The following is a 25,888-nucleotide window of genomic DNA, read 5'->3' on the forward strand; positions in this document are numbered from 1 at the left end:
AACTTCAGATTCCTGTAATAATTTTTATATAAACCTGGAGGAATATGACAGCATGGGATATCCAAGAACCAGATCTGGTCCTTTAACATGTGCTCCGTGTTCCCTCAGTTGTGAAAGCTGTATCTGTCAGTGGTAAAAATATTTGGAGTTTATTTATATTTTAATGTTACTTTGTTCAGCAGCAAGGAAGATGAGTGTAATTTGCCCATCGTCCTTCAAGGGGCAGGGAAAAATATTGTATTAGTTTTTCATAATGCCTTAACTCAAAGCAGCCCAGTGTCTGTGCAGATTTCTTGTTCTAGGCCCTCTTCAGACTGTTTTGCAGGGCAGGTTGCAGTGTGGGGGACTGGTCCCTCGGGAAGGAGATGGTTGATGCGCTGTGACAGGTACAGGCAGAAGATCGTCTCGGTGTCCTCCTGTTCAGCAGTGCTGACTGCAGGTGGATTTGCTGTAACTTGGGCGTGGGTCTTGCCTGGCAAGGGAAGGGATGCCAAGTGCCACTAATGCCCCCAGTTATCTGCCTGACGCTGGAAGAGGATGAAGAGGGGATCTTGTCTGAGTCATCAATTAGACTATACCTGCGAATTAATTAATAAATGTATTGGTTATCATCTCTGCCTTTTTCTCCTCGCAAATCTCCTTCCTTCCATCTGATTTGGACTAGCTAGCAAGCATTCATGTGAACAGGGGTGGAAGAGTTCCTTATCACCTTAATTGTATAGAAAGCAAGAAAAAGAAATAATCTTTCTCCTTCAGACACTGGTGCATATATGGAGTGCTTGTGTGTGTATTTGTTGTGTTTGTGAGCTGTGAACACTTAATTTGGATTCAGATATGGGGACATGTAGCTGACATTTTCTAAGTTATACCTCTGAGGGCTGAGGTTCTGGAGTTTTTCAGATAAGCACTTAGATGAGAAAAAATTGAAATTTGAGGTACAAATGAAGAAGAGGGAGACCCTAATATGTATTTTTTTACTTAAAGGCAAAGCTGAACAATTTATTTCTGCATTAAACTTCCCTATTTTGCTTGAGAAGGAAGAAGGATTAGAGATTCTATTCATAGCTATTTTTTTGAGTCTTAAAAAAAATTCTAGCTGCCTTCCTTGTTCATGTGGTGACACCTGTCATGGAGGGAGATGTAGTTCCAGACACTGTTTTCCCACAGTTTTTGAAGTCTGATTTAATTTGATCTGTTCTTCTTCCTGTTGGAGTAGGTTTCACAGGCCATTAAATGATACAGCAATGTAGTGTAGACATTGACTTGGCACAAATCTTTTGTTCGCTCTTTCAGTTGCCTGGCAGTTCTTTAGGACTATGAGCAGAAATGAAAACTTTTAAGTTGTGTGCAATGCTCAAGTGTCATAATACAAAGAGAATAACAGGAATTGCTGATTTTTGCGGAGAGTTGACATCCTCAAACATGATACTTTTATTTTGGGCCTATTTCAAGCCAAAGATGTAAGCTTTGGCCACAGATCCTGTGAGGAAGCCTATGATAATAAATAATTTATTTTCTGATTTTTGTGTATGTGAAGCTTGAAGCATTATAAATCTAATTTATAAGATTTATTCTGTTTATTTCTCATGTATAATATTGGTGTTATGTGATCACATACTTTTTTAATAATTAGGTTCATAACAGTTTCCTGTGGTTGGCTTTTGAAGGCAGATGCTTCTCTGTCTTAAACATAACATGCAAAAACTCTTTTTTAAAACTCTTTGTGATGGAACGCCTCTAGGTGATAAGAGGATGTTTTTTGCTTGTCACGATGCTTCTGTCCAGAGTACAGGATGCATGTTTTTGGTGTTGCAGTTCTGTTTTGGATTAATTTGGACAGTGGTTGTCTTGAATAACTTGCAGCTGGATTCTATGTGTTGGTATCATGTGGTGTGAAATTAAAGCAAAGGTCACGTTCATGTTGTCCCTTTTATCACATAACACGGTTTGTCAAATGCCAAAGTAAATGGGGAGGAGTATTGCAGGTTTTGAAATTGCTGAGCAGTAAATGTTAAACTGGCCTTACACAACCCCTCGAGGGACAAACAGCATTCCCAGTGCAAATGGTTTTCCAAGGCAGCAAAAACATACTTAAAATTTGAACATGGAGGGTACTGTGGTGCTGTGACACAGAACGAAGCAACACATCTCCACTGAGCAAGCTTCAGGTAAAGCTTCAGTGTTTGCCTTTGCAGGACCCAGCCCCGCTGTGATGGAGGGATGGAGGCAGCCCCGGAGCTGCAGCTGGAGTGGCTGTGCAGGCACAGGGGTTCACTGGGGCTGCTCTGCCTCCAGATCCCTGCAGGCACGGGGGTTCAGATGCCTGCAGGCACAGGGTTTCACTGGTCTCTCCCTGCAGGCACAGGGTTTCACTGGTCTCTCCCTGCAGGCACAGGGGTTCACTGGTCTCTCCCTGCAGGCACAGGGGTTCACTGGTCTCTCCCTGCAGGCACAGGGGTTCACTGGTGTCTCTCTGCAGGCACAGGGGTTCACTGGTCTCTCCCTGCAGGCACAGGGGTTCACTGGGGCTGCTCTGCCTCCAGATGCCTGCAGGCACGGGGGTTCAGATGCCTGCAGGCACAGGGATTCACTGGTCTCTCCCTGCTGCAGGCACAGGGTTTCACTGGTCTCTCCCTGCTGCAGGCACAGGGTTTCACTGGTCTCTCCCTGCTGCAGACACAGGGATTCACTGGTCTCTCCCTGCTGCAGACACAGGGATTCACTGGTCTCTCCCTGCTGCAGACACAGGGATTCACTGGTCTCTCCCTGCAGGCACAGGGGTTCACTGGTCTCTCCCTGCTGCAGGCACAGGGGTTCACTGGTCTCTCCCTGCAGGCACAGGGTTTCACTGGTCTCTCCCTGCTGCAGACACAGGGATTCACTGGTCTCTCCCTGCAGGCACAGGGGTTCACTGGTCTCTCCCTGCTGCAGGCACAGGGGTTCACTGGTCTCTCTCTCCCCCTGCAGATCCGTCGGAGGCGCCTGGCACGGCTGGCAGGGGGCTCCTCATCGCAGCCCAGCACGCCGCTGACGTCCCCGCAGAGAGAAACCCCCCCAGGGCCGCCGGGCACGGCCCCAGCGCCGGGGCCCTCGCACAGCCTGGGCCTCAGCGTGCACAGCATGACCCCAGCTACCTCTCCCATCGGGGCCTCAGGTAGGCTGGCAGCTCCTGGCTCCTCACCCTGCGCCTTCCCTACAGCGCTGTACGGCGGGCGCTGGTGCTGCTGCTCTTACTGAAAGGCGTTTTCAGAAACAAATGTTGCAAAACGGTGAATTAATGTAATTTTTGTTTTAATCTTCCAAGTAGTAAATGGTTTTCCATTTATTCTGTTTACAGTTGTTTTCCAGGTGTGAGTAAACTCCTGATATTTACAGGATGTGGGTTACCGAAGCTTGAAGAAGTTTGCAATAAAGTTTATTATTACACAATATTGTGGAAAAGATGTGTCAAGGAGACAGGAAAATCCTTTTCGAGCCTTGCAACACAGTTTCTATTGATTGGTTTCTAGGTACATTTTAGCAATCGGTCTCAGGTTAATTTTTGATCTTTAGTTGCAGGCATTCAGCACAATTAAAAATAGCACACTGTGACTGGGCACTGTCGGTGTAAGAGTGAAGTATTTGCTTTCTGCTTTGTATTACTTTCTTTGAAATTGAAATTGAATTTGAAATTGAAATTACTTTCAATTTCACTATTTACTGAAAGGAATACAAGCAGGATATTTACAAATTGTGTTTATTTCAGAGGATGCAATAAATAACTGATCTGTTAAAATTATATGAATGCAGCAAGCAGGGGAAGTTGGGAGGGTTGCTTTATAGAGAGGTGAAGACAAAATTAATGTATTTATGCAATATTTGAACTAACAAAAATTCAATTTTGATTGAAAAAAAATTTTGATTTCAAGTTATCTGACTTAGAAATCAGGACAAATGGCATGTTTTCCAGTATTGTGATCTTTATCTGAAAACTTAAATTGTTTTGCATGTTGTGTTACTAAGCTGAGAGGTTGTCAAAATCATCCCCAAACAGATGTCAATATGATTCTAACCAGGTTTTCAATATGATTTCCAATAGTTTAATGGAAATAACATTTTTTCAATGCTCCTTGATGAGCTTGCCAAATTCATTAGGATTTACCTATTTGCTTCTTGAATTTTCCATTTTTCCATTTGGCAAGTAGAGTATTTTACAAGCTTAAATCTTGTAGTTTAATTACAGCACTGTTCAGAAATACCTAGAAGTGACTCCTTCCTGCTTGTCTTGTTTCCTTGCATCCAAAGCAGGACAGAGAAAAGCTATCAAAAGCATTTCCTGAGATAAACTCATTGCAGTTGGAATTTAACACTCATATCACCCTCATGATTAAAGGCAGCAACCCAGAGGTGGAGGTGACTTCTTTTGTTTAAGAGCAGTGCAGAGTTCACTCAGTGTGTTCCCTCAGCTGTGGTTACATGACTGTTTTAGTCCATCTGAGGTCTGACACTTGCTGAAAGGAGTATTTGTTCCTCTGCTGTCTGTGGCAGCTGTGTGCTGAGGGTGATCGTTGGCTTAATACAAGTGAAAAGGAAAAGTAAATGTTTAATTTTCAAACAAAGGAGGTCCTGATCTATCCTAGGGCACAACTGGATAAGCAATACTGCCAGGAGAGCAGAAGGTGTGGAAATGTGTACCTGGAGGTAGAAATACTCAGGTATTGGCAGACAGGTTTGTCGTGGTGTGAAGGGCTCAGACAGTGAAGGCCTTGGAGATTTCTGTTTCAGGAACGCCCCAGGACAGTACCTGACTGTACTGACTGGATGGGCTGATGACCCAAAGCAGGAGTTTCTAGTGTTTGCTTCCTACAGTGCCATTTGTGCAGCTAGTTAATAATGTGTGTCTTTTTCACATCAGGGTAAGAGATATGGTTAAATTGGGGAATGGATCAGGAAAACATATTCATAACAGTTTATCTTGTGTGTTTATGTAGCATAAATGAAGACTCAGCTAATGCTGTGTGGTTTTGCAGCAGTTCCTTGCAGCAGCATACTAAAGTGACTGCAGAGGATTTTAATTCATTTGGACACACAGAGAGCAGCTCCAGCAGAATAGTGTCCTTGTAAGCATCCATTGTTCTAGGAGTTGCCTGTCATGGTGAGCTCAGACATAGGAATCAGTTTCATGGAAAATATTGTTATTTTGTATCATTGTATGTATTTTGAAAATACCTTAGCGAACCTAAAACCAGTGTTATCAGTGACAACTGGAACTTTAGGTATCAGGTATTTTATTGTGTACCTGATCTAACAAAGTACAGATGCAAGTAAATTACAGAAGATCTGTGTGAAAAGATGGTAGGTGGGGTTGAGGAAGGCTGTTAATGAGTGCTGCAGCATCACTGTTAAAGTACATTTCCCTGGCTGTAAGAGTAAGACCCCGTGGGAATGCAGAACAATGCAGTCCTTTGCCCTGGTGAGCCCTCTTTGCTCTGGTCTCTTTTTTCCAATGACTTAGCTAGGTTTTCTTTGGGAAGATGAAGGAGGAGAGATGAAGAATTCCAGGAATATTTCTTGCCCCTTTATAATTGATGATGTAACTCCATTGTAGTGGCCCAGTGTTGGGTCCTGTTCTGATAGGATTCTTTAGAGGGGCTCTGACAACATCTTAAGGTAGTAGACAGAGCAATCTTTAAGAGGTCAGTTTTTATAGGAGTGAATCTCTGAGCACTTTGTGGATGCAAGTTTATATTTGTTCTTTGTTTAATGCAGGTGGGCATTCCTACATTGCTGCTGCAAGGGGCAGTAGAAAATGTGATTATCTGTAGTCAAGTATGGTTATTAACTTTCATTTCCTAATGCACTGCTAAGAAAGGTTAAGAGCTGGACTGAAAAACAGTTATTTTCTCTCCTTTTCCATCCAAATAATGTGTAGTGCCTTTTCACTGCTGTAGCAGTAATCTTGGGGGTACCTTTTCTTTAGGAGTAGCCCACCGAAGCCAGAGCAGCGAAGGAGTGAGTTCCCTCAGCAGTTCTCCATCAAACAGCCTTGAAACCCAATCTCAGTCCCTCTCTCGGTCTCAGAGCATGGACATTGATAGTGTCTCCTGTGAGAAAAGGTAAAAAATGCAGCTTGTAACAGCTGGAAATACAGCACAATGCTGGTGTTCAGGCCTCTTACAGGACGAGGCTCTGCCCTTTCTCCCTCCCAGCTGTGTTAATGCAGCAGGGTTAATGCTCAAAATCATACACCGCTCAGACCACTGTAATGCTTTTCCTATCCGGGTTTTAATGGGAATTCCTGGCCTAAAGTGGTAAAAGGCAAAACATTATCTTAGACATTGAGAGGTGAGCATGTCTGGTGGGGATAATTCAGCTACTCCATTTAAAAGAAAAAGGTTGTGGGATGTGATAGCTGTATAGTTTGTATTGCCTGCTGCAGAAATTTAGAACTCAAATGTAATATGAGAAAGATTTATCAACCAGTGATTTTAATTGCTGTTTGTGCATTGCTTTATCTGCTGCATCTGCTTAAGGGGGAACACTCTTTCAGTCGGCACCTTACAGAGGACTGTCTGCAACTTTCTCCAAGTTCACGGGCTTTTTCTCTTCTTTCCACTTCCAGTATGTCCCAAGTAGATGTGGATTCAGGAATTGAGAACATGGAGGTTGATGAGAACGATCGCAGAGAGAAACGGAGTCTGACAGACAAGGTGAGCCGGGCTTGTGCTGCCTGGAGGAGGCACGGGCTCACTCACCTCCCCATACTGAACACGTGCTTTAGGGAGGGTGCAACTGATCCTTCAACTAACCCTCACATGTCATCTGCAACCAATTTCTTCACTGTATTTTCTCATTAAAATTTGTGTGAATGGAAAAAAAAAAAAAGGTCAAACCTTCAAATATCAAACCTGCATTTTGATGTCTCATATTAGTTTACAAAAGATATTTGAAAACTGAAGAAAATAATTTGTTCTGTTACAAAAACGTGAACTATTAATGCCCACATCAATTTTTTAATACACAGTAGGCCTGAAGAAACATTTTTAAAGCAACTTTGAAGATTGTTGCACCTTATTTATCTCATATACATTGAGTAATACAAGTGCAAATCAGGTGTTGATCGTTTTGTTCCCCCCAGGAATCTCTGTCAGGTTCAGAAGTGTCAGAGGAACAAGCTCTACAACTGGTCTGTAAGATCTTCAGAGTCTCGTGGAAGGACCGAGACAGAGACGTTATTTTCCTGAATTCACTCTCTGCCCAGTTCAAGCAGAACCCAAAGGACGGTGGGTACCTGAGCGGGACACACTGGCAGGGCTGTTTCTCTTGAGTGGCATGTTTCCCACTCCTTATTTTTACCCTTTGATCCCATTGCTGCAATACCAGAGCCACCTACTTGTGGTCTTTGCTCAGTTTCCACATGTGCTGTGAGCAGATGTCGCAGGAAATGGAATCCTGGAGCAGGAACGTGGGACTGATGGCTCATAGCTCTTGTTTTAATCAATTGCTCACCTCTTGTTGGTTATTTTTTGTCCTCAAAATAATGTGTGGATCCAGAACACGTTGCTGCTTCAGGTTATTTTTTCAGAAACGTTTTAGTGAATTAAGGGATTGTCTTGTATCATAGTAGACATTTAACACTTAATTTGATAAGCCAAAAATTCCTGATTATTTTATTTAACAGACTATATATTCTATGTTAGCTGCAAGATATGACCAAAACAATTGTTATTTTATGTGTGTGGGGTATGTTTTGTTTTCCTTTCTTTGACACAACTTGCCCAGCTCAACAGCAGGGTGGGAAAATATGAGTGCAACACACAAGACAACTTTAATAACTAACTATGGGAGCATTAGGTCATCTATGATCCTCTGTGTTTTTCATAAAGGCTGTATTTTTTGTGTAGCTGTAATTCCAGAACTTAGGTTAATATTTGATAATTAAGCGATAATTACAGACGTGTCAGCGGGTTGTTTTTGCCAAAACCAGCACTCAACTCATAGAAGTCTGTTTCTGTCCTTTTTTTCTCTGCTGATGTTTACACTTGACTCCTGTGTAGATGAAGACAGAGGTGATGAGGATATTGATTCTCTTCTTCTTAACAGTGTTTTCAGATTTTAAGGACTTGATCGGGCAGATTTTGATGGAAGTGCTGATGATGTCCACCCAGGCAAGGGATGAGAACCCCTTTGCCAGCCTGACAGCCACCTCCCAACCCATTGCTGCAGCTGCCCGCTCTCCTGACAGAAGCCTCATCTTAAACATGGGCTCCAACCCTGGAAGCAGCCCCATGTTCTGTAATGTGGGCTCCTTTGGTTCCAGCTCGTTATCCAGGTGACTTCTGATTGTAACTGAATGCTGATTGCACTTGAATACTAGTTGATAGAACAGAAGAGAGAAAAGGGCATAGAAGTGTCCCAAGAACAATAAATAGAATGGATTATTAAAGTCTTTCACTCTTTTTCATATGAGTGTCCCTCCATTTCACCATTTTTGATTACACTGCCATGGCTAGGAATGTATTTGATAGATTCAAGTCGTGTAACTGTTTTCTGTTGAGAAGTATCCCTAACTTGCATCACGAAGGCCACAATTTTTAAAAGTGTGTAGATTGTGACATAGTTTTATTCAACAACAGTAGAAAAAAAGTGTGCGAGCTGCAGAAATATTGTTGAAGAGTCATCAGAAGGGCAAGAACTTATCTTGCTCATTTTATCTTTTTCACCCTTTTTCTGCATATCCTAAATCGTTGCTCTTTTTTTTTTTCTTTTTCCCCTGTAACTGGTTTAGTCTCTATGGGACTAGTCCAGCTCCTCCTACCAATTTCACAAGCTATGTACCAATGACCGGTTCATCTCTTACCCCACCAGCCAGTTCAGTGCCCACCCCAGCAGTGCCTCCCATTTCTGGCAGCCCCTGGTGGACACAGCCTTCCTCTCCGCGCTACCGCCCCTACACCGTGGCGCATTCCGGGGGCTCCGCTGCGTCCGCCACGCCGCGCTCCCTGGGCGTTTCCATCCCTTCTAGTTCTCCAAGTCCTCCAGCCGTGGCTGCCGTCACATCCCGACACAGGCCCGCAGCCACGGGTGCACCTTTGTTTACTGCTTCCCCCGGAGCCTTGCGCAGGCGTCCTTCCTTCCAGAGCAGGATTCCTCCTAGGTATTGCACAAGAGCAGAGTGTGCTTGCCGTGTGCTCTGCAGGGTGTGGCAGCAGCCTGCAGTATGGAAGAACTTACGTTTGTGCTGAGCTCACCCCACTCACCCCGAGTTGATTTCTGCGTTTGGGTTTGTGCTAATACCTTGACTCGCTAACCAGGTGTCTGTGACCTGCTTGTGTGCATTTGAGGTGTGATGTAATTACTTTAAAGATAGCAATATGGTTTTAATTTCTTCCTCTTCATAGATCCATTCCAGTTAAACTATAAGCTTTCCGTTCAGTTGCTCTGCTGGATGGTAAACCACATAAAACTCCTGCTCCAAAATCAGTTTTGTCAGCAGGGCCTTAGTTTATTTGTTGAGTGCTGTTACTTGCTGGACTGGGTCAGATTTGATTCCCCGTGCACAGATTTAAATCAGAGATCAGCATATTTCAGAATGCCAGGCTAAGTACCACTGCTTTTCTTCTCTTGGCTGTTCCTGGAATCCCTTATTTCCTGCAGGAGGGAGAAACAAAGACACAAAGTTTTGAGACCATGGCTTTAAAGTCATTAGCTTAGAATTGTAATATTTATTGCTCAGTCATGTCTAAACATTCCGCTTCAGCCATAATTTTTATTTGGTCTCAAAAATTCTTTTTCAGTTTTTGGGTTGTAGACATGTGGTGTTTATGATACCTGAGTAACTTGTAGTAGTGTAACAGAGCATGTTAGTATGGTCCTGGTTTTACTTACATGGAGTTACCCATTGTCTGCATGTTTAGAGAAGATGATTTTTGACAGACCTAAAAAAGGAAAGCTACCATTTACTTTTCCTTCTGGCTTAAAAAATCTGATAGCCTTTTCCATTTCTGTTGTGGTAGTTTATACGACAACCCTTTCTCCCTCCTCCTTCTTGCTGTTTCTGATGTGTCTGAGGACAGTAGTGATGAAGAAAATGAAGACGATGATTTTTCTTGTGTCCAGTTTGGGTCCAGGTATTGGAGAATGTAACCTGCATGTTTGGTTGTTTAGGAACTAACAGCCTGTGTAGTGTCAAGTGATCTTCAGAGTAATTTGGGGAACAACTGAAGCCGAGGATGTGACTTGGCTGGCTTGTTAAACTGGTGTGTAAATGCATAATGAGTGCAGTCAGTCAGCTCTCCTTTGGAGACATGACTAAAGGAATTGTTCATCATACAGTCTTCTAGGCCTAATGAACGTGGTTCTGAGATGAGGTTTGACTGGAGCTTCTCTTGGGCTGTGTGAGGAGAAGGAATGGCATTCCCCTGTGGCTGTAATTTGAAATCCCTGGTACATCCTGTGCATGTTTTCCTATGAAAAACTGGAAAATGAGGACAAGGGTTCACATGCACCTTCCAAATACCATCTCCTCTTTTCTAATCCGGTCTGATTTCAGGAGAGTGAATTTGATAACACAGCTGTAGGAGGGCTTTGTGTATGTGGAATTTAGGATTATTTCGCCCACTGTTTTGTTTGGTTTTTATCCTGTTGGTGATTCAATCCAAATGTTGGATTGAGTTGCCAAGCTTTGGATAGGGTTTCTGCTGTGCTTCTGTTGTTTTAGTGTGTTTATTGTGTCCTGGCATTTTGCAGAGAGCAGTAAGTTGTTAGAACATAAACACGGTGGCTGTACAACTACGCAACAACTGGCACGCTGAAAACAGCAAGGCGTTCAGTGTGTGTGAAGGATGTATGAGCTTTGTGTTAGAATAGTTGGAGTTATTGCTGCACTGAAATCTTTAGCAGAATGACTGTAGAACTAGTAGGTTTTCATATAAATCTGTGTTCTTAAAAGAGTATTTTTTAAACTGGATATGAGAAGCCAAGAGGTCTCTTTTTCAGAGACCGTTATAAAAACCCTTGTGTGCACAGTTTTGTGGTTACTGAGCGCTATTTCAATAGAGCTGTGTTTCACATGGATTAGTTTTAATTGACTAACTGAAAACATCTCTCTGCAAACAGAGATTGCTGCTATTAGAATGTTGTGTTTCTTAAGCATCTGGTAGCTCAGCATGTGAACAGTAATAACCTTTCCTGGATTTATTGGTTGGGCTGTAAAGTTTGCACAATAGATTTGTATGGCTCAATTATAGAAATGTATATTTTTTTATAATTTAAAGAAAATTCCAATTCCAGTTTGTAAGTTTTAAATATGTTTTTAAGAAGTTGCATTTAAGGAACCCAGTAGTCTTGTTTTCCAGTTTAAGATCTGGGGCTTATAAATTCAAATTTATCCTGACTGTACACAGACTTTTCTTTGAGAATTGCAGCAGACCATCCAAGTAATTGCTGGTTTTTAGACTTCATTTACATAAAGTGAATATATAATGTTTTTTGTCTCTTCTGCAAAATGAGGATGTTGCTTTTAATTAGCTTTATCAAGCTGTTATGTAGAGAAGAATTTTGTTGAGATAACAAGTCTGAGATTCAGAGCTGTGGGTCTGTTCTCTCTTTTGCGTTCAATTTCTCTCATCTCAAGGATGGTTTTGGTTTTCTGGGTTTAGTTTTTGTGTTTACAGTATTAGTGTTTTCTTTCCCTCACTGAGGCTGTGCTACATAATGAAATGATGTATTTTACTGAACCGAAATGGACTGAGTTGAAATGAAATGATCTGAAGGAGGGGGTGTCAAAAGCAGCAGCAGCTTGGATGTATTGCCTCTGTTTTATTGATTCCTCTTCCTTAGAGCACCGAAAGTGGTTGTGTGTAGCCCTGTGTCAGCCCAGGTCTCTTCTGAGCAGTGGGAGGCTCCTGCCTCCTGTGGTTTGGTGCTGTTAACAGAATTTTGACATTTCTGCCATTCTCAGCAGTGGTGTGGAAGGGTTGTGGTGTCCTGAGTATCAGGTGCCACCCAAAGGCTGTTTGTTTTCTTTGCTGCATTGTGAGACCAGGATTTAGGAATTCCCATCCGGGTTATGCACCTTGTGGCTGTCTTTCAGGCACTTATTTAATAAGGCATTTACAGCTCTGAACTTCCAGGGCTGGACAAGCTGTTACGTGGAGAGCTCTCCGTAGATCACAGAAATGACCTGAATCACTGAGCCATGTGTGTGATGGGATGGAGTGTTGAGAGCATTGACAGAGGAGCATTCATGAATGGTTTGTGCACAAGTGAAGAACGCTACCGAATGCTTTGTTTCTGCTTTTTGTGTGTTTTAAAGTGTGGGAGGCTCTGGCAGCTCGAGTGTTTCCGATTCCTGCAGTGACCACTTCACCATTGAGAATTGTAAGGAGACAGAGATGCTGAACTACCTCATTGAGTGTTTTGACAGGGTTGGAATAGAGGAGAGAAAAGCACCAAAGGTATGTTTCAGATTAGTGAGGTTGTGTCAGTGCTGTCACAAACTCCTCTGACTCATTAGTGGGGAAAGTTGGTGGGAATGATACTTCTTAATGGCTTTGTTGTAGAAATAGATTTATTGAATTTATTGGGGCCCTTCGACTCTTGTTAGTTCATCAAATTTGACTGATGCATATATCTTATTTCTCTTAAATAAGCACTCTTAGAAATCATCCTTCCTCTTTCGATCTGCTGCATTTCACCCAAGTTTATTCTGTGTAAAACATTGTTGTAAGACCAGCTCCCTGTCAGTGTTCTGTATTCTACTCCGAGCTTTTGCTTCTGGGAAAAAAACCAACCAACACTACTTATATATAATCTGGAAGGTTTTAACTGCAGTAGTTCTAATCTTAGTGTGCATATTACATTTATACTGCACAAATAAATTTATCATCTTTCCTTTGTGTTCTGTATTTAATTTCTGATTTGTATTAAAATTAAGTTATTTTTATCAGATGTGTAGCCAGCCAACAGTTAGCCAGTTACTGAGCAACATCCGATCCCAGTGCATTTCACACGCTGCTTTGGTGCTACAGGGATCCTTAACACAACCAAGGTAAATCCAGCTGCTGTTAATCATGGCAGTTAGACTGCCCCAGGATCCTTTTTCCTTCCGAGGATCAGATAACAAAACTAAGATCAGTTGTTGCAGCAGGACAATTATGTGCCAGAGGAATAGTTTGTTGCTTTACAAGTGCTGAGTTGGGGGGAGCAGTTTGGGTAAAATCAGCCAGGGTGACGTGAACAGTTTAAATGGGGATCAGGAACTGAGAAGAGGCACTCCTTTCAGAATGCTAGGTAGCAGTTAAAAGTGATGTTGAAAGTAATGACTGTATTAATTAATTCAGAAAAGACTGATGTCATGTTCTTCTTTAATGTGGAAAAACATGTAAAAAAAAAGTTGTTCCTTCACCAGTTGAGCTTAACAAAGGGGTTTTTTTAATTAGTTGGGGTAGAAGGAGCAAGCAGTTACTAAAGAGAAGCTGTTGTTTTCTTCCAGCCTCGTTAACTGAAGTGTGATGCTGGCATCTGTTTGAGACTAACCTTTCCCCAAGTAACTTGAGCAGACAAGATTAGTTACCTCTGGGAGGAATAGGTGTATCCAGACATTGACAGTGCTCTGGCAGACACATCCTTGCCTGTGACTGCTCTGATGTTTTTGCCAATACTACTGCAGATAATTAGTAGATTTTAATTTTCTTTTTTAATGCAAATTAAGGTCATTGCAGCAGCAGTCTTTGCTGGTACCATATATGCTGTGTAGGAATCTCCCATTTGGCTTCATTCAAGAACTGGTGAGAACAACTTACCAGGATGAAGAGGTGTTCAAACAGGTAAGGCTAAAAATAAAATAGTAAAAAATAGCTCTAGCACATGATTTTATAGTTTGCAGTATCCAAGAGAGGGAATTTCCAGATGTTTTGTCAGTATCTTGTAGTCCTCTACCCATTACCTCTAGGACTAACAGCCTATTAAAGCAATTGGAGTTTGGTTTTGTTCTTTTTTTAACTCATTTAGCATTTTGTGAAAAAGGCTGACTTTCAGGATCTGCTGGTTCTAAGTATTCAAAGTGCATTTGCTAGTAATTAGCAACTCTAACTACTTGAATGTGCAGTCATATATTGCAAGACTGATCTCGCTTTTCATCCTTTCATACAAAATTCCTAAAAATGTACATGTTAAGATAGCAATCTTCTGCAAACCTACTAGGATTTATGGTGTTTTCTGTCTTGCAATCTTTACCCTTCTTTGCATCTTTAATATTTTGTATCTAAGGTCCTAAGAGCACTTTGCAGATCCTAGTCCGGTAATTCTTCATGCTAGCAAAGGAAATGACTGAGGAACGTGAGATGGCCTGGTCTGTGTGTCAGGTGATAAATAATTAAGATAAAAAACTAGCAAACTTCTAGCCTGCATACTGTAAAGCAGATCAGTAAGGTTGTAATTGTCTCTAATTAGCAGTCCCACAGTATGGTGTGATTTGGCTGTGAAGGGGCCTTTGAAATGGCATTTGACCCTTCCAGTTTTGCAAAGAATGACATTAGATAATTTTTATGTGTAGTGCAAGTAACTGTTAATAATTTACGTTTCTGCCTGGACTCCTTTTAGTAGAGGTTCATGTAGTTGAAACTACATCTAAGAGTAGCAAAAAGCAGTTGTAAAAGCGTTAGAGGTCCTGCCCTGGTGAAGAGAAGCATTGCTGGAGCTGAAGCACATGGCCACCTGTATAGTGCTTTTCTGGAATACGATTTAATAATATTTCTTTGTCTTTTCACAGGAGCAACACAATATACTTTAAAATTCAGTGGGACTCCTGTTGTTGTTGTTGTTGCAAAATGACTGTGTGTTTATTTTGTGGGGGTGTACTTGTGAGAACTGTGCCATTGGGACTTACTAAATGAGTATAATTATTTCTGATTAATAAGTTCCTGTCAAGTCACTTCCTCTTTCCTAACAACCCTTGACTGCTGCTTATTATCTTTACCAACTTACACATCATGCAAAATGAGCTGGATTATTGCCCCAAGTGTGCAGACAAATAAATGATTCCCCATTTGGCAATAGGTCGTTGGACACCTGTACAGAAGCTGAGTTTTGTTTGTGTCTACAGCACAGAATTTGCTTGCAGAGAACATGCAGGGAACTCAATGGAGCAGCACTCCATTGCTTAGACTACAGCAAACAAGTTGGGGTTTAACTTTGAATATGCTCTAAAGCCTTCAGGCTTAACTGATACAATTTTTTAAAAAATCTTAGTTTTTGTTTTGTCTAAGTTGCACTGTTTGAAGAATGAACAGGCACTTTGTGCTTTTTGTGGCAATAGAGTCATTAGATTGCTTCCTATTCTTGGGTAAAGTAATTTACTTGTGTTTTTACAGATCTTTATTCCCATCTTGAAAGGCCTGGCTGTGGCTTCCAAAGAGTGCTCTCTTGACAGTGACAATTTTAAATATCCCCTTATGGTAAGGACTGACCATTTCTAGAAGCAGTTCCTTTATGTTCACTCATAACATGCAGATTCTAAGCAAGATAACACTTCAACATTTTGGGGATTCTTTTTGGTTAGTGGATTGCTATTAAACTTCTGTTGGAAGATTAATGGGGCTTGAGATACGTAAAGAACATTAAAAATTCAGTAGAGTAGGAGGCTAATGATGTCTTAGGCATAATGAAGGCTGCTTGTATAGTGGACTACTCAAATGTTTGTGTGTATTGCTTTATATGAAATTAATCAAATGTATGGATCTCATCATGCATAACCATAATACTGTGGATGGTTATAAAATCCCAATAAACTCTCAATTTAAGTCTGGGCAATAACACCCAATATCCACACCACTGTATGTTTAGAAGCAACTTTTGTATGTTAGGTTGCATTAAACCCCAAATTATTTGAATTGGAGTCTATCTACTGAGAAAAATACCTTAATATTTCCTGGCTGAAAATCTGAGGGGGTTATTTCTAGTCTTTTTAAATTTCATACTTTAGTCCTAGGTCTGCTTCCCTCCTACTGCTTTTATTGACAAAACAAACCAGTCTTTTGCAGACTATGTTTGGCCACCAAAGAGCAAGTTGGATTCCTGGTAAATGGAGCATTGTCAACTTAACACCTTTGGATCCTTTTAGGATCTTCAGTGTCTGAGGCCAAAAAAGGCTGTTGCATCTCAGGTTTAATTTGTACTTAAGGAAATCAGCTGGACTGGGGTGCTGCAAATCAAACTGACTAAGTAGTTCTGGTACTTTGTAAAAAACCATTAATTTTTCTGGTTTCGTGTTTTCCTTCTCTTTTGTTATCCTCCCAATCTGTGAACTGCTACAAGTTTGGCTGTGGGCTGCAAAGAAGGACTACTTGAAAATGAGCCTGTGCTTTCCTTCTCTAGTTGGCACAGTGTGCAACCAAAGGATGGAATAGTAGTTACTCACTGTAGTATAACTGAGACTGAGAACATGTAACACAGCGCAAGTGGGACAGCCAGCAGTATCTTTGTGTTCCCAGAGTTCTCTCTTGCAATTGCTTGCTTCTTTCTGTGCTGCAGTTGAAAGTGAGCTGGAGGTCTTGGATAGGATTCTTTGTTCCTGGGTTCTGCGTTCATCTGGCGTTTTTCACTCTGATTCAGAAGACAAAGGCCTTGGTGTATGGATTAAACAATTGCTCTTTTTATTATTGTTGCTGGTTTTAATGGGGCAGGTCAGGAGTCCAGCACAGGCATTGTCATGTTCTGAGCAAACAACAATTTGCGTAGCTAATTCTTGAAATAAAGTGCAATAATTTGTTATCCTGTGAGACATATTGGCTTTTTTGAGACAACTTGGAGCAGATGTAAAAGCTAAAATGGGAGCAGGGTGTGCTTTAGTTCTCTTTGGACATCATCACTGTGATTGTGAAGTGTTTCCACTGATCAAGGGAGAAAGGTTCTGCTCTTTCAGCAGTTTGTCATAGTAAGCTTTTGTGTTGCAGACAGGTTACTTAAGAATTACTCAAAAAAGTAATTTTTACTGGGATTTCTTTATAGGCACTAAATGAACTTTGTGAAATCAAGTTTGGGAAAACACACCCCATGTGCAGTTTGGTGAGTGTCTCCAGTTTGAGCTTTTTCAAGTTAAAAGAACCATGTCACTTATTTTGATGGTCTTGTACGATCCCTGTTGATAATGTTCTCCAGAACTCTAAGCAAGAGCTACTGGAGCCTCTCATGCAAAACAATAGTTTAAATGAAGCTGGTAGAGGGAGTCCTTTGCCCTGAGAATGTATTAAGTCTGTGACAAGCACAAGTTGCTTGTGTTGCTGGAATGCTGAGGAAACGTTTCCATTTTCCATCAGCATGACTTGCATGTTGGAGGTTCGAGGGTGGGTGGCAGACTCTGGAGGGTGACAAAGCAGGATGGCTGACACAGCAGCTTTGAAGAACTTGCTGTTTCTCCTATTTTTAGGTTGTCTCTTTGCCCTTGTGGTTGCCTAAGTCTTTAAGCACAGGTGCAGGAAGAGAACTACAAAGACTTTCCTACCTTGGAGCCTTCTTCAGTCTGTCTGTCTTTGCTGAAGATGATGTAAGTGTCACAGAACGATATTGGCAATAGCATGGTGGGGTTCTTTTGTTGTGAGGGGTTTTTATGCTTCCCCAGAACACTTTGATACATTTGCCAATATTCATCTTACTTTCAGAACAAAGTGGTTGAAAAGTACTTCTCAGGGCCTGCCATTACTCTTGAGAACACCCGGGTTGTTAGCCAGTCTTTGCAACATTACCTGGAATTAGCAAGGGTAAGTATTCTTATTCCTTAAAAATAAAGCATAATACGTGGGCTTTTTGGTCTTGACATAGATGAAGAATGTAATCTAAAAAATTAGCTTCTGCCTTAAACCACAAATCTTTCACGATATGGCTGAAATGAATTGGGGAAAAAAATTAGAGTGCTACAAGTATTTCTGTAAGGCTGTAAGCCAATTCAGAAAATATCAGATCAGTCATGAGTTACAGGTCATGTTAAAGGATGAGTAAATACACTGTGTGTTAATAGTGCGTTGCACTACTCCTGTATTTGCATCTTTGGTTTAATTAATGTCATAACTAACATATGGATATAAAGGTGGCGATAAGACTATAACAGGAGTTTTACTGAGTTTTGTGGATTTTGTAGAACGTAAAAATACAGACAAACAGAAAGCAGGACTGTGGTGCTGAGATGTTTGTTTGCAATTGCAGCAAGAGCTGTTCAAAATCCTGCACAGTATCCTGCTCAACGGGGACACCCGGGAGGCGGCTCTCGGCTACATGGCAGCTGTGGTCAATGCCAACATGAAGAAGGCCCAAATGCAGGTAAGTAAAGGGAAATGCTCTTCCAGTGATTCATCCAGCCACAAATAGCACTACATGGCTCATGCAGTGGTGGTCTGGAATAGAGAACAAAAGAATTTTGAGTGCCTGCTACCACAGGCAAGAAGCCCTGTCTTTGTTTCAATACATTTCCTATTTCTGAATTTTATCTGTTTTACCTGTTTTAACAGTTTTATTTCCTCTGTTAGAACTGAGGTGTCATTTCATTAACAGGGCTTCTGTATTACATGTTCAAAGCTGTGTTCTTGCCCTGCCCCATTTCTGTGGGCATCATTCCAATTGCCCGTGTTTAACACACTGCCTTCCCAGCTGGTAAAGTGCTGGGCTCCCTATGGTGTCTGTAAAAGGAGCACTGCAGATATGGAGCGGCCTGGCTCCAGTGAAACCACAGGGATGGCATTTGGGCCTTGTGCCTCCCCCTGTACTTCTCAGCTCTTGCCCTCAGCCCTTTGCTTTCTCACCCCACAGACGGACGATCGTTTGGTGTCTACGGATGGCTTCATGCTCAACTTCCTCTGGGTACTACAGCAGCTGAGTACGAAGATAAAGCTGGAAACAGTTGATCCCATGTACATATTCCATCCCAGGTGTCGCATCGAGCTTCCCACAGACGAGACAAGAGTGAAAGCAACAATGGAGGAGGTTGCAGCCTGGACTGCTGAACTTTGTTAGTACTCTTACTGAGATCTGTTAAGCATTACTGTGCCTTCTGATATGGAGGTACATGGAAGTACTTGATTCCAGCAAAGAATTCCCTTTTCCTGAATCCCTTTTCTTGATGCTATCTGCTTTTCTTTGCTTTAAAGGAAGTTGAATTTGAGGTCTCACCCTAGATAAGGCAGTTCATTTTTCAACTTATTTGCCTCTACTGTTTTTTGTTTCTCAGACAGGGATCCGTCTCCGTTTTCTGAGCCGAAATTCCCAACGGAATGTTTCTTCCTCACCCTGCACGCCCATCACCTGTCCATCCTGCCCAGCTGCCGTCGGTACATCCGGAGGCTGCGGGCCATCAGGGAGCTCAACAGGTTCGCAGGGGTTTCTGTGGGAGGCCCCTGGCAGCCCCTGTGCCCCCTCAGCAGGGCAGGAAGTGTGATAAACTGAACGAAATGACAGTGACAATTGGGGTGAAACTGATGCCGAGTGCAGAGCGCCTCAGCCTTCTGGCACTCTGCTGCTTTTGGCCCTTGGGGATTTTTGGGTGTGTGGAGGGACCCAGGAATTCAAATAATACCGAGGTGGAGGGTATTGGTTACACGAGGCAGCTCAAGTTGGTGAGATGACCATTCTATTTAAAAGATAATTTTTCAGAACCTTCTAGGATCCTTGACACTGAGCAGCGTTCATTGTAACTAACCTGTGCTGTGGTCGGCGGGACGTGGGCATCAGTGCCTCAGAGCTGGAGGATTGTGTCAGGCTCTGTGTCTGACAATCAGGTCACTGTGCAGGTGTCTTGTGGTTTCAGAAACAAGACTTTGGGAGTTGTGCCTGAGTCGGGGTTTATGTGCCCTATGTGTTCCGAACATCCCAGAAGATATTTGCCTTTTCCCCCTCAGCTTCTGAGACACGAGAATCTGGGGACAGGGGAAAGAAGCCTTCAGCAATGAACTCTTAATGTTGCTCTCTATATGTAATTCAGCATATGGTTTACTGTTTTAAAAATGATAAATACATCATGGTGTTAACATGAAGATACTCCTGTTCTCCATTTCTCTTGGGAAAAACTCAAATAGACTTTTACAGTTGCTAAACCTTGAAGAATACTCTGTTAAAATTAGAACAGACTTTTGTATCGTCAGTATTTTCCATTGTTTATAATTGCACTCACTGCATTTTGGTAAATGTTCCTTGGCAATAATGCCATGAGTTCATTGCAGGATTTTTGGACTGCATTTGAAATGATTTCATTTTTAAATCATATGCAGGCCAAGAACCTGGGAAGCAGCAGAGAGCAGAGCAGGAAGAGTCAGTACATGTTAAAGGAAAAACTATTTTCCTATAAACAGCCTGTGGATTACTTGTAAAAAAACCCATATGTTGGCTTGAAAAAGGAATTGCTGCTTTTTCCTTATTTAGAATTGTTTCGCAGGAGTTGTTGATGCAGCAGTGCCCATCCAGCGGTGCAGAGTGAAGAGCTCTTGGCTTTACGGACAATAGGAGCTTAGGCTTCCACATTTTCCATGAGTTGCTTAGTTGCTTGCAACATTGGAAATGTCTTTAATCTTGTTAGTAACGAAATTACATTTGATATTTGTCTGCTGTAGGCAGAGATTGATGTGGAGGAGAATTTGTGTTTAGAGAAGGGATGAAAAGGGACTGTATTAATGCAGTTCAATGTATGAGTTCTGTTCTATCAGCTACGCTTCCTGAAAAGGATTAAGATATGTGAATCTGTGGAATTTTTTTAATGCAAATGGTATGTGTAATGTACATTTAATTTTTCTTTTCTGTGAGGCAGCAGAAGAAAATGGGTAAGGAAGGGGAGGAATATCAACCCTCCTGTCCTTCTGGTCCTTACACCGACAGGGACACTGTGGACTCTTCATGCCCTGAACTCCTCTACAAGCCTGGGTTTTCTTGGGAGTGGAGCATGAGAAGTGTAGAACAAAATAGAAGAAATCATTTGCAATAGTAGAAAGGGGGAAGATAACAGAGGATATAGACCTGCAACTTTCTTGTTTCTAGCAAGACTTTCTGCTGGCCACCTTTTTCTTCTTTAGCTGATTTTGTCTTCCAGTTTCCTTTTTGATACTAGAAGATGAATGAACCCTCTGTCTCATTAACTCAACCATCCTTTCCTTGTGTTAAGGTTTAATTTTCATGGCATCCTTTTAACCTTCCTTGAGAGTGACCACAGACTGCAGGATAAAGCCCTTGTGTTTCATGCCTTTGGTGTGTCTGACAGTCATGGGTGTTGGAGCTCGTGTATGTGGTGCCTCTGAGTTCTGGCTGTGCAGATGTTCAGTCTGCATTTACAAAAGCAACTTATTTCTCTTTCTGTGATGATGGGTAATTTCTTTGAAAGTGATCAGCATTCTCCCCACTTGGTTTTTAGCAGATAAGTCAGAGAAATGCCTTGTGCTGGCAGCACATTTCTGCTCTGTCATGATAACCAGTTCCTGATCTGGTTTTCAGGACTGTTGAAGATTTGAAAAACAATGAAAGTCAGTGGAAGGATTCTCCTCTGGCCACCAGGCATCGAGAGATGCTGAAACGGTGCAAGACACAGCTCAAGGTTTGTAAGTGATTCAGTTCTCAGCGAAACATTTCTGTGGCCTGTGTGTGTTGACTTTGTCTCCTAATGCTTAAGAGTACAACTTCCCTTGTGCTGCTTGAAAATGGTAGGTTTGAACCTCTGACCCCTGGGAGTGCTGCACTGGATGGTGGTCAGGACAGAATATAACATCAGTGGTGAATTTAAGATTCAAAGTAAGACCAGTAAGAAAATTCTGTGTTTCCTAATTGGAGAGAAACCAAGCAAAGAGACTGTGCTTTTTTCAGGAGTAGCTGTGCGTGCACAGTCCATGCACAAGTAGGAATTCTCAAGTCACTGATCTCACACAGAATTCCTGCAAAGATGAGTAAGCTCTGTTTTTTGAAGGCCTGTTCTGCTTAGATCTTCCTCATAGAAATTGACGTAAATTTTCTGTAGCACCAAAATGGCTTTAATCACACATTTTCCCACTTTGAAACATTTGTTACTTCTTTCATTGTTCCCATAAAGTTTGTGAAAGGCACATCTGTCCCTGCAACTTTGAATTGTATTTTACTTGCTAAGTTGGGGTTTATGTGCCCTATTTCCTTGAAATGAGAGTGTATTGTAAGGAGAGACCATTGTATAATTGTTGTGATTCCCAGGTATATTGATTATCTTGAGGCGTCACATTCCTTTATGCTGTCTTGCCCTGGATTAGTTTTTGTGTGCATGTTCTGCAGAAACTGGTGAGGTGCAAGGCTTGTGCAGATGCTGGTTTGCTGGATGAAAACTTCCTCAGGAGATGCCTGAACTTCTATGGCATGGTGATTCAGCTGATGCTTCGCATCCTTGACCCTGCCTATCCCAAGTGAGTGTCAAGTTTATCTGTGGAAGTTGTTTCAAAGATATTTCAAAGATCATGTTAGACTGCTCACTGAATTTAGCAGTTCTAGAATTATTTTTACTTACAGTGTCTGCATTGTTATATGGTCAGTGACACACATCCTTGCATGGAATGTGTCTGTTACTCAGAGTTTCATGTTCACTTGGGTTTGGGGGGGCTCCCTCAGGTATGTTTGGTACCCTTGAAGTACTGACATGGTGTTTTAAAAAATCCTGTTTGTCGTGTCTTCTGTTTTACAGCATAAAATTGCCTTTAACTCCTGAGGTTCCGAAAGTATTTGCATCATTGCCGGAGTTTTATGTGGAAGATGTTGCTGAATTTTTATTTTTTATTGTACAGTAAGTGAAGTTATATTTGAAGGAAACTTGTACTACCACTTGTTCCTTAAGCAGGCGGCACATGCATAAATTGAGGATGCAAAAGTAGTTTTCTATCTGCAGTTAACGTTCTGGTTGTTAACAGCAGCCATAAGGCAGGGCAGCATTGCTGCAGCCATAATGCATAGATGCCTCCACAGTCCCTTCTAACCTAGATTTTTCTTGGAAGAAGGTTGAAAGTTTTTCGGTTCTCTCCACAGGAATTTTCTTCATGGTTTGCAGTTAGACCTTTTGATTTGTGATATGTTAAATCATCACTAGAATAATATTTTTTAAAAGCCGTAGCTTAGAAGTAGTACATTAGGGTTATGGTTTTTCATTTAGTTTTCCTGTTTCCAGATATGCTCCTCAGGTGCTGTATGAGCCCTGTACTCAGGACATAGTGATGTTCCTTGTTGTGATGCTGTGCAACCAGAACTACATCCGAAATCCTTATTTAGTAGCCAAGCTGGTGGAAGTGATGTTCATGACAAATCCAGCTGTTCAGCCACGGACACAGAAGTTCTTTGAAATGATTGAGAATCACCCTCTCTCCACTAAATTGTTAGTCCCCTCCTTGATGAAGTTTTACACAGGTAAGTGCTTTGTCTGTTGCTCACTGAGTGCACAGCAGTATTCTAAGGCCAAAGGCTTTGTTGGCTGTTGTAACTATTGAAAAAAAATCCCATACAAACCAAAACAAAATACCTCAACAATACCTTGATAGATCTTGAGTCTTGTGAAGATGAGGCTTCATAGCTCAGAAACTGGGGGAAATAGCATTAGATGGAATCTTGAGAATTCCAGTCCTTTCACAAGCTGTTGTGCACTGACAAGTTCAGCAGTGTGAATCGATGTGACAATTGCTTTTCTGGTCTTTAGATTCCAAAATTAAAGCTTGTTCTTTGCTTTGCTTCTCAAGGAATATTGGAATTTTAAAACTCCTCATTGTAGTTTTGCTTGTCCTGTAGATTCAGATGTTTCAGAAGAGTTTTTGCACCCATAACAAAACCAAGTATTTTTGTAGGGTACCCAGAGTTTTCTTAGTGAGATTTTAGACTCTGGGATGAAGAGCAGAGTTGAATAGAGCAGATTGTTTTGATTTATGGGGGTTTTTCTTCCGAAATGAGGTTGGGTCTGGATTAGAAAATGTATAGTGCTGCTTCTTCTAACAGGAATTAAGATGGAGACTTCTGAACGGGAATTGAATTTCATCTCTTAAAGTTTCTCCGGGTGCTTGAAGCTCATCACATTGGAGGCAGTAGGGAGAGGTGTGTTGCCAGTGAATCCTGGTGGGAAACTTTTGGGATGTTCTCTTTTGCAGATGTGGAACATACCGGAGCCACTAGCGAGTTCTATGACAAGTTTACAATCCGCTACCACATCAGCACCATTTTCAAAAGCCTCTGGCAGAATATAGCTCACCATGGTACATTTATGGAAGAGTTCAAGTGAGTAAGAGGTTGTCTCAGGCTATCCTGTCGTGCAGGCTGCTTAGGCAGGGGCCTGAGGAGGTCCCTGCCTTTGGGACTGGGTGATGCTGCTTTCCGTTGAACCTGACATGGCAACCCCTTCCAGTAGAACTGGAGCGTTCCTAAACTGAGCTCTGGACACCACAAACCACCTGGCTTGGGGAATGGGATCGTTGTTGGAAATGTGCAGTGCAGGAGTGTTGCCGGGGTTGCAGTCTGCTCTGCGCACCCACCTGCTCTGCCATGATACCTGTGTTTCAATGTTTTCAGCTCTGGGAAGCAGTTTGTTCGCTACATCAACATGCTGATAAATGACACAACTTTCTTGCTGGATGAGAGTCTGGAGTCCCTAAAACGTATCCATGAAGTGCAAGAGGAGATGAAGAATAAAGAGCAATGGGATCTGCTGCCCAGGGTGAACAGAGCTGTTTTTCAAAGTGCCCTTTACTTACTTTTAGTTCTTCAATACAAGACCATGAAAAAAGCTTTTTTATAAGAGGCAGCACCAAAGAGCTGCTTATGAGAAGCAGTTCTTGATGCTTTTTCTTGCTGCCAGTATGGCCGTGGTCACTCTGGATGACATTCTGCAAAAAAACATCATTCTGCCTAGTTATATTGTGGCTGGCAAAAAGTGGTGTGAAGTAGAAATAGTATAAAGTTTCAAATTACTGTGCACTTAATTCTAAGTGGAGAAACCAAGACTTTAACCTTCCTGAAGGAGGTTTAGGAAGATGCTCGCCAGCTGAATTGACTTCAAGGAACAGAAGCTTTTATTCTGTTAATGCATTGGTCCTCGGTAGATTTGATGCAGACAATTATAGTCCTGTACCTCAGAGCTTGGCCTGATTAAACAGTAATTGTGTATGTTGACCCACCAATGTCAGGTATTTCTATTTTAAGGTTATGGATTTAAAAAAAGAAAAAGTACAAAAGGAAAAGCTATAAAGATCTTGTTTGTTAAATATATTCTGGTTTGATCTTCTGAAGCCTCTCTTCCTGTCTCTGCGTACCAGCAAGGTAAAGCCATTACTGTAGTTACAAAATGAGCTGGCACATCATCTACAGATTGTTTCACCGGGGAGTGTTTATTATTTATGCTGGTGCATAAATTAGAGAGAATTAGAGAGAACTTCATTTGACTCTCAGATCCCAAGCTGGTTTTGAAATACTGGCATTTGGATGGAAAGGAAGCATAACCCAGTTCTGCATCTGTGAGGAGCAGTTAGAGGATGGAAACAAACTCAGTAACCATGGGGGCTTGTTATGCTGTTTGCATTCATTCTTTAGTGTTGCAGAATTCTGTAAAATTGATGCAGACATTAGTGCTAGGTAATTCAAGTGAGCAGCTGTACCTTAGATTAAAAGATGTCCCACATCTGTATTTGAATTACTGTCTTCCTTTTGTCTAGATCCCCTTAGCACTGGTGCTGTAAGGTTTTGATGGATGATGATGTTGGAAATTCCATGGACTTGTAAGCACGCTGTGTTTGCTTTGTAGGATCAGCAGCAGGCCCGGCAGTCGCAGCTGGCTCAGGATGAGCGTGTGTCCCGTTCATATCTTGCCCTGGCAACAGAAACTGTTGATATGTTCCATATCCTTACCAAGCAGGTCCAAAAGCCTTTTCTCAGACCTGTAAGTCCTGCTCAGATT

At 41.8% G+C, this 25,888-nt stretch overlaps 1 protein-coding gene across 2 annotated transcripts in view; it reads left to right on the forward strand.

Moving 5' to 3' along the window:
• UBE4B (ubiquitination factor E4B) overlaps positions 1-25,888 on the forward strand; it is a 34,349-nt gene that overhangs the window by 3,343 nt on the left and 5,118 nt on the right. Inside the window, exons 2-25 of one of the 2 annotated variants that reach the window (XM_040084360.2) lie at positions 2,968-3,154; positions 5,960-6,095; positions 6,602-6,689; positions 7,118-7,262; positions 8,083-8,311; positions 8,768-9,136; positions 9,996-10,109; positions 12,296-12,437; positions 12,930-13,030; positions 13,694-13,808; positions 15,354-15,437; positions 16,990-17,046; positions 17,408-17,524; positions 17,640-17,738; positions 18,181-18,294; positions 18,781-18,979; positions 19,199-19,337; positions 21,445-21,544; positions 22,246-22,373; positions 22,649-22,747; positions 23,126-23,361; positions 24,090-24,216; positions 24,508-24,652; positions 25,736-25,870. In XM_040084360.2, coding sequence (XP_039940294.1) covers positions 2,968-3,154; positions 5,960-6,095; positions 6,602-6,689; positions 7,118-7,262; positions 8,083-8,311; positions 8,768-9,136; positions 9,996-10,109; positions 12,296-12,437; positions 12,930-13,030; positions 13,694-13,808; positions 15,354-15,437; positions 16,990-17,046; positions 17,408-17,524; positions 17,640-17,738; positions 18,181-18,294; positions 18,781-18,979; positions 19,199-19,337; positions 21,445-21,544; positions 22,246-22,373; positions 22,649-22,747; positions 23,126-23,361; positions 24,090-24,216; positions 24,508-24,652; positions 25,736-25,870 — 3,405 coding nt within the window. The remainder of the gene's footprint in view (positions 1-2,967; positions 3,155-5,959; positions 6,096-6,601; positions 6,690-7,117; positions 7,263-8,082; positions 8,312-8,767; positions 9,137-9,995; positions 10,110-12,295; positions 12,438-12,929; positions 13,031-13,693; positions 13,809-15,353; positions 15,438-16,989; positions 17,047-17,407; positions 17,525-17,639; positions 17,739-18,180; positions 18,295-18,780; positions 18,980-19,198; positions 19,338-21,444; positions 21,545-22,245; positions 22,374-22,648; positions 22,748-23,125; positions 23,362-24,089; positions 24,217-24,507; positions 24,653-25,735; positions 25,871-25,888) is intronic. The other variant, XM_040084361.2, reaches the window with a different exon arrangement.

Source organism: Hirundo rustica, chromosome 22, assembly GCF_015227805.2.
Source record: "Hirundo rustica isolate bHirRus1 chromosome 22, bHirRus1.pri.v3, whole genome shotgun sequence".
Taxonomy (NCBI): domain Eukaryota; kingdom Metazoa; phylum Chordata; class Aves; order Passeriformes; family Hirundinidae; genus Hirundo; species Hirundo rustica.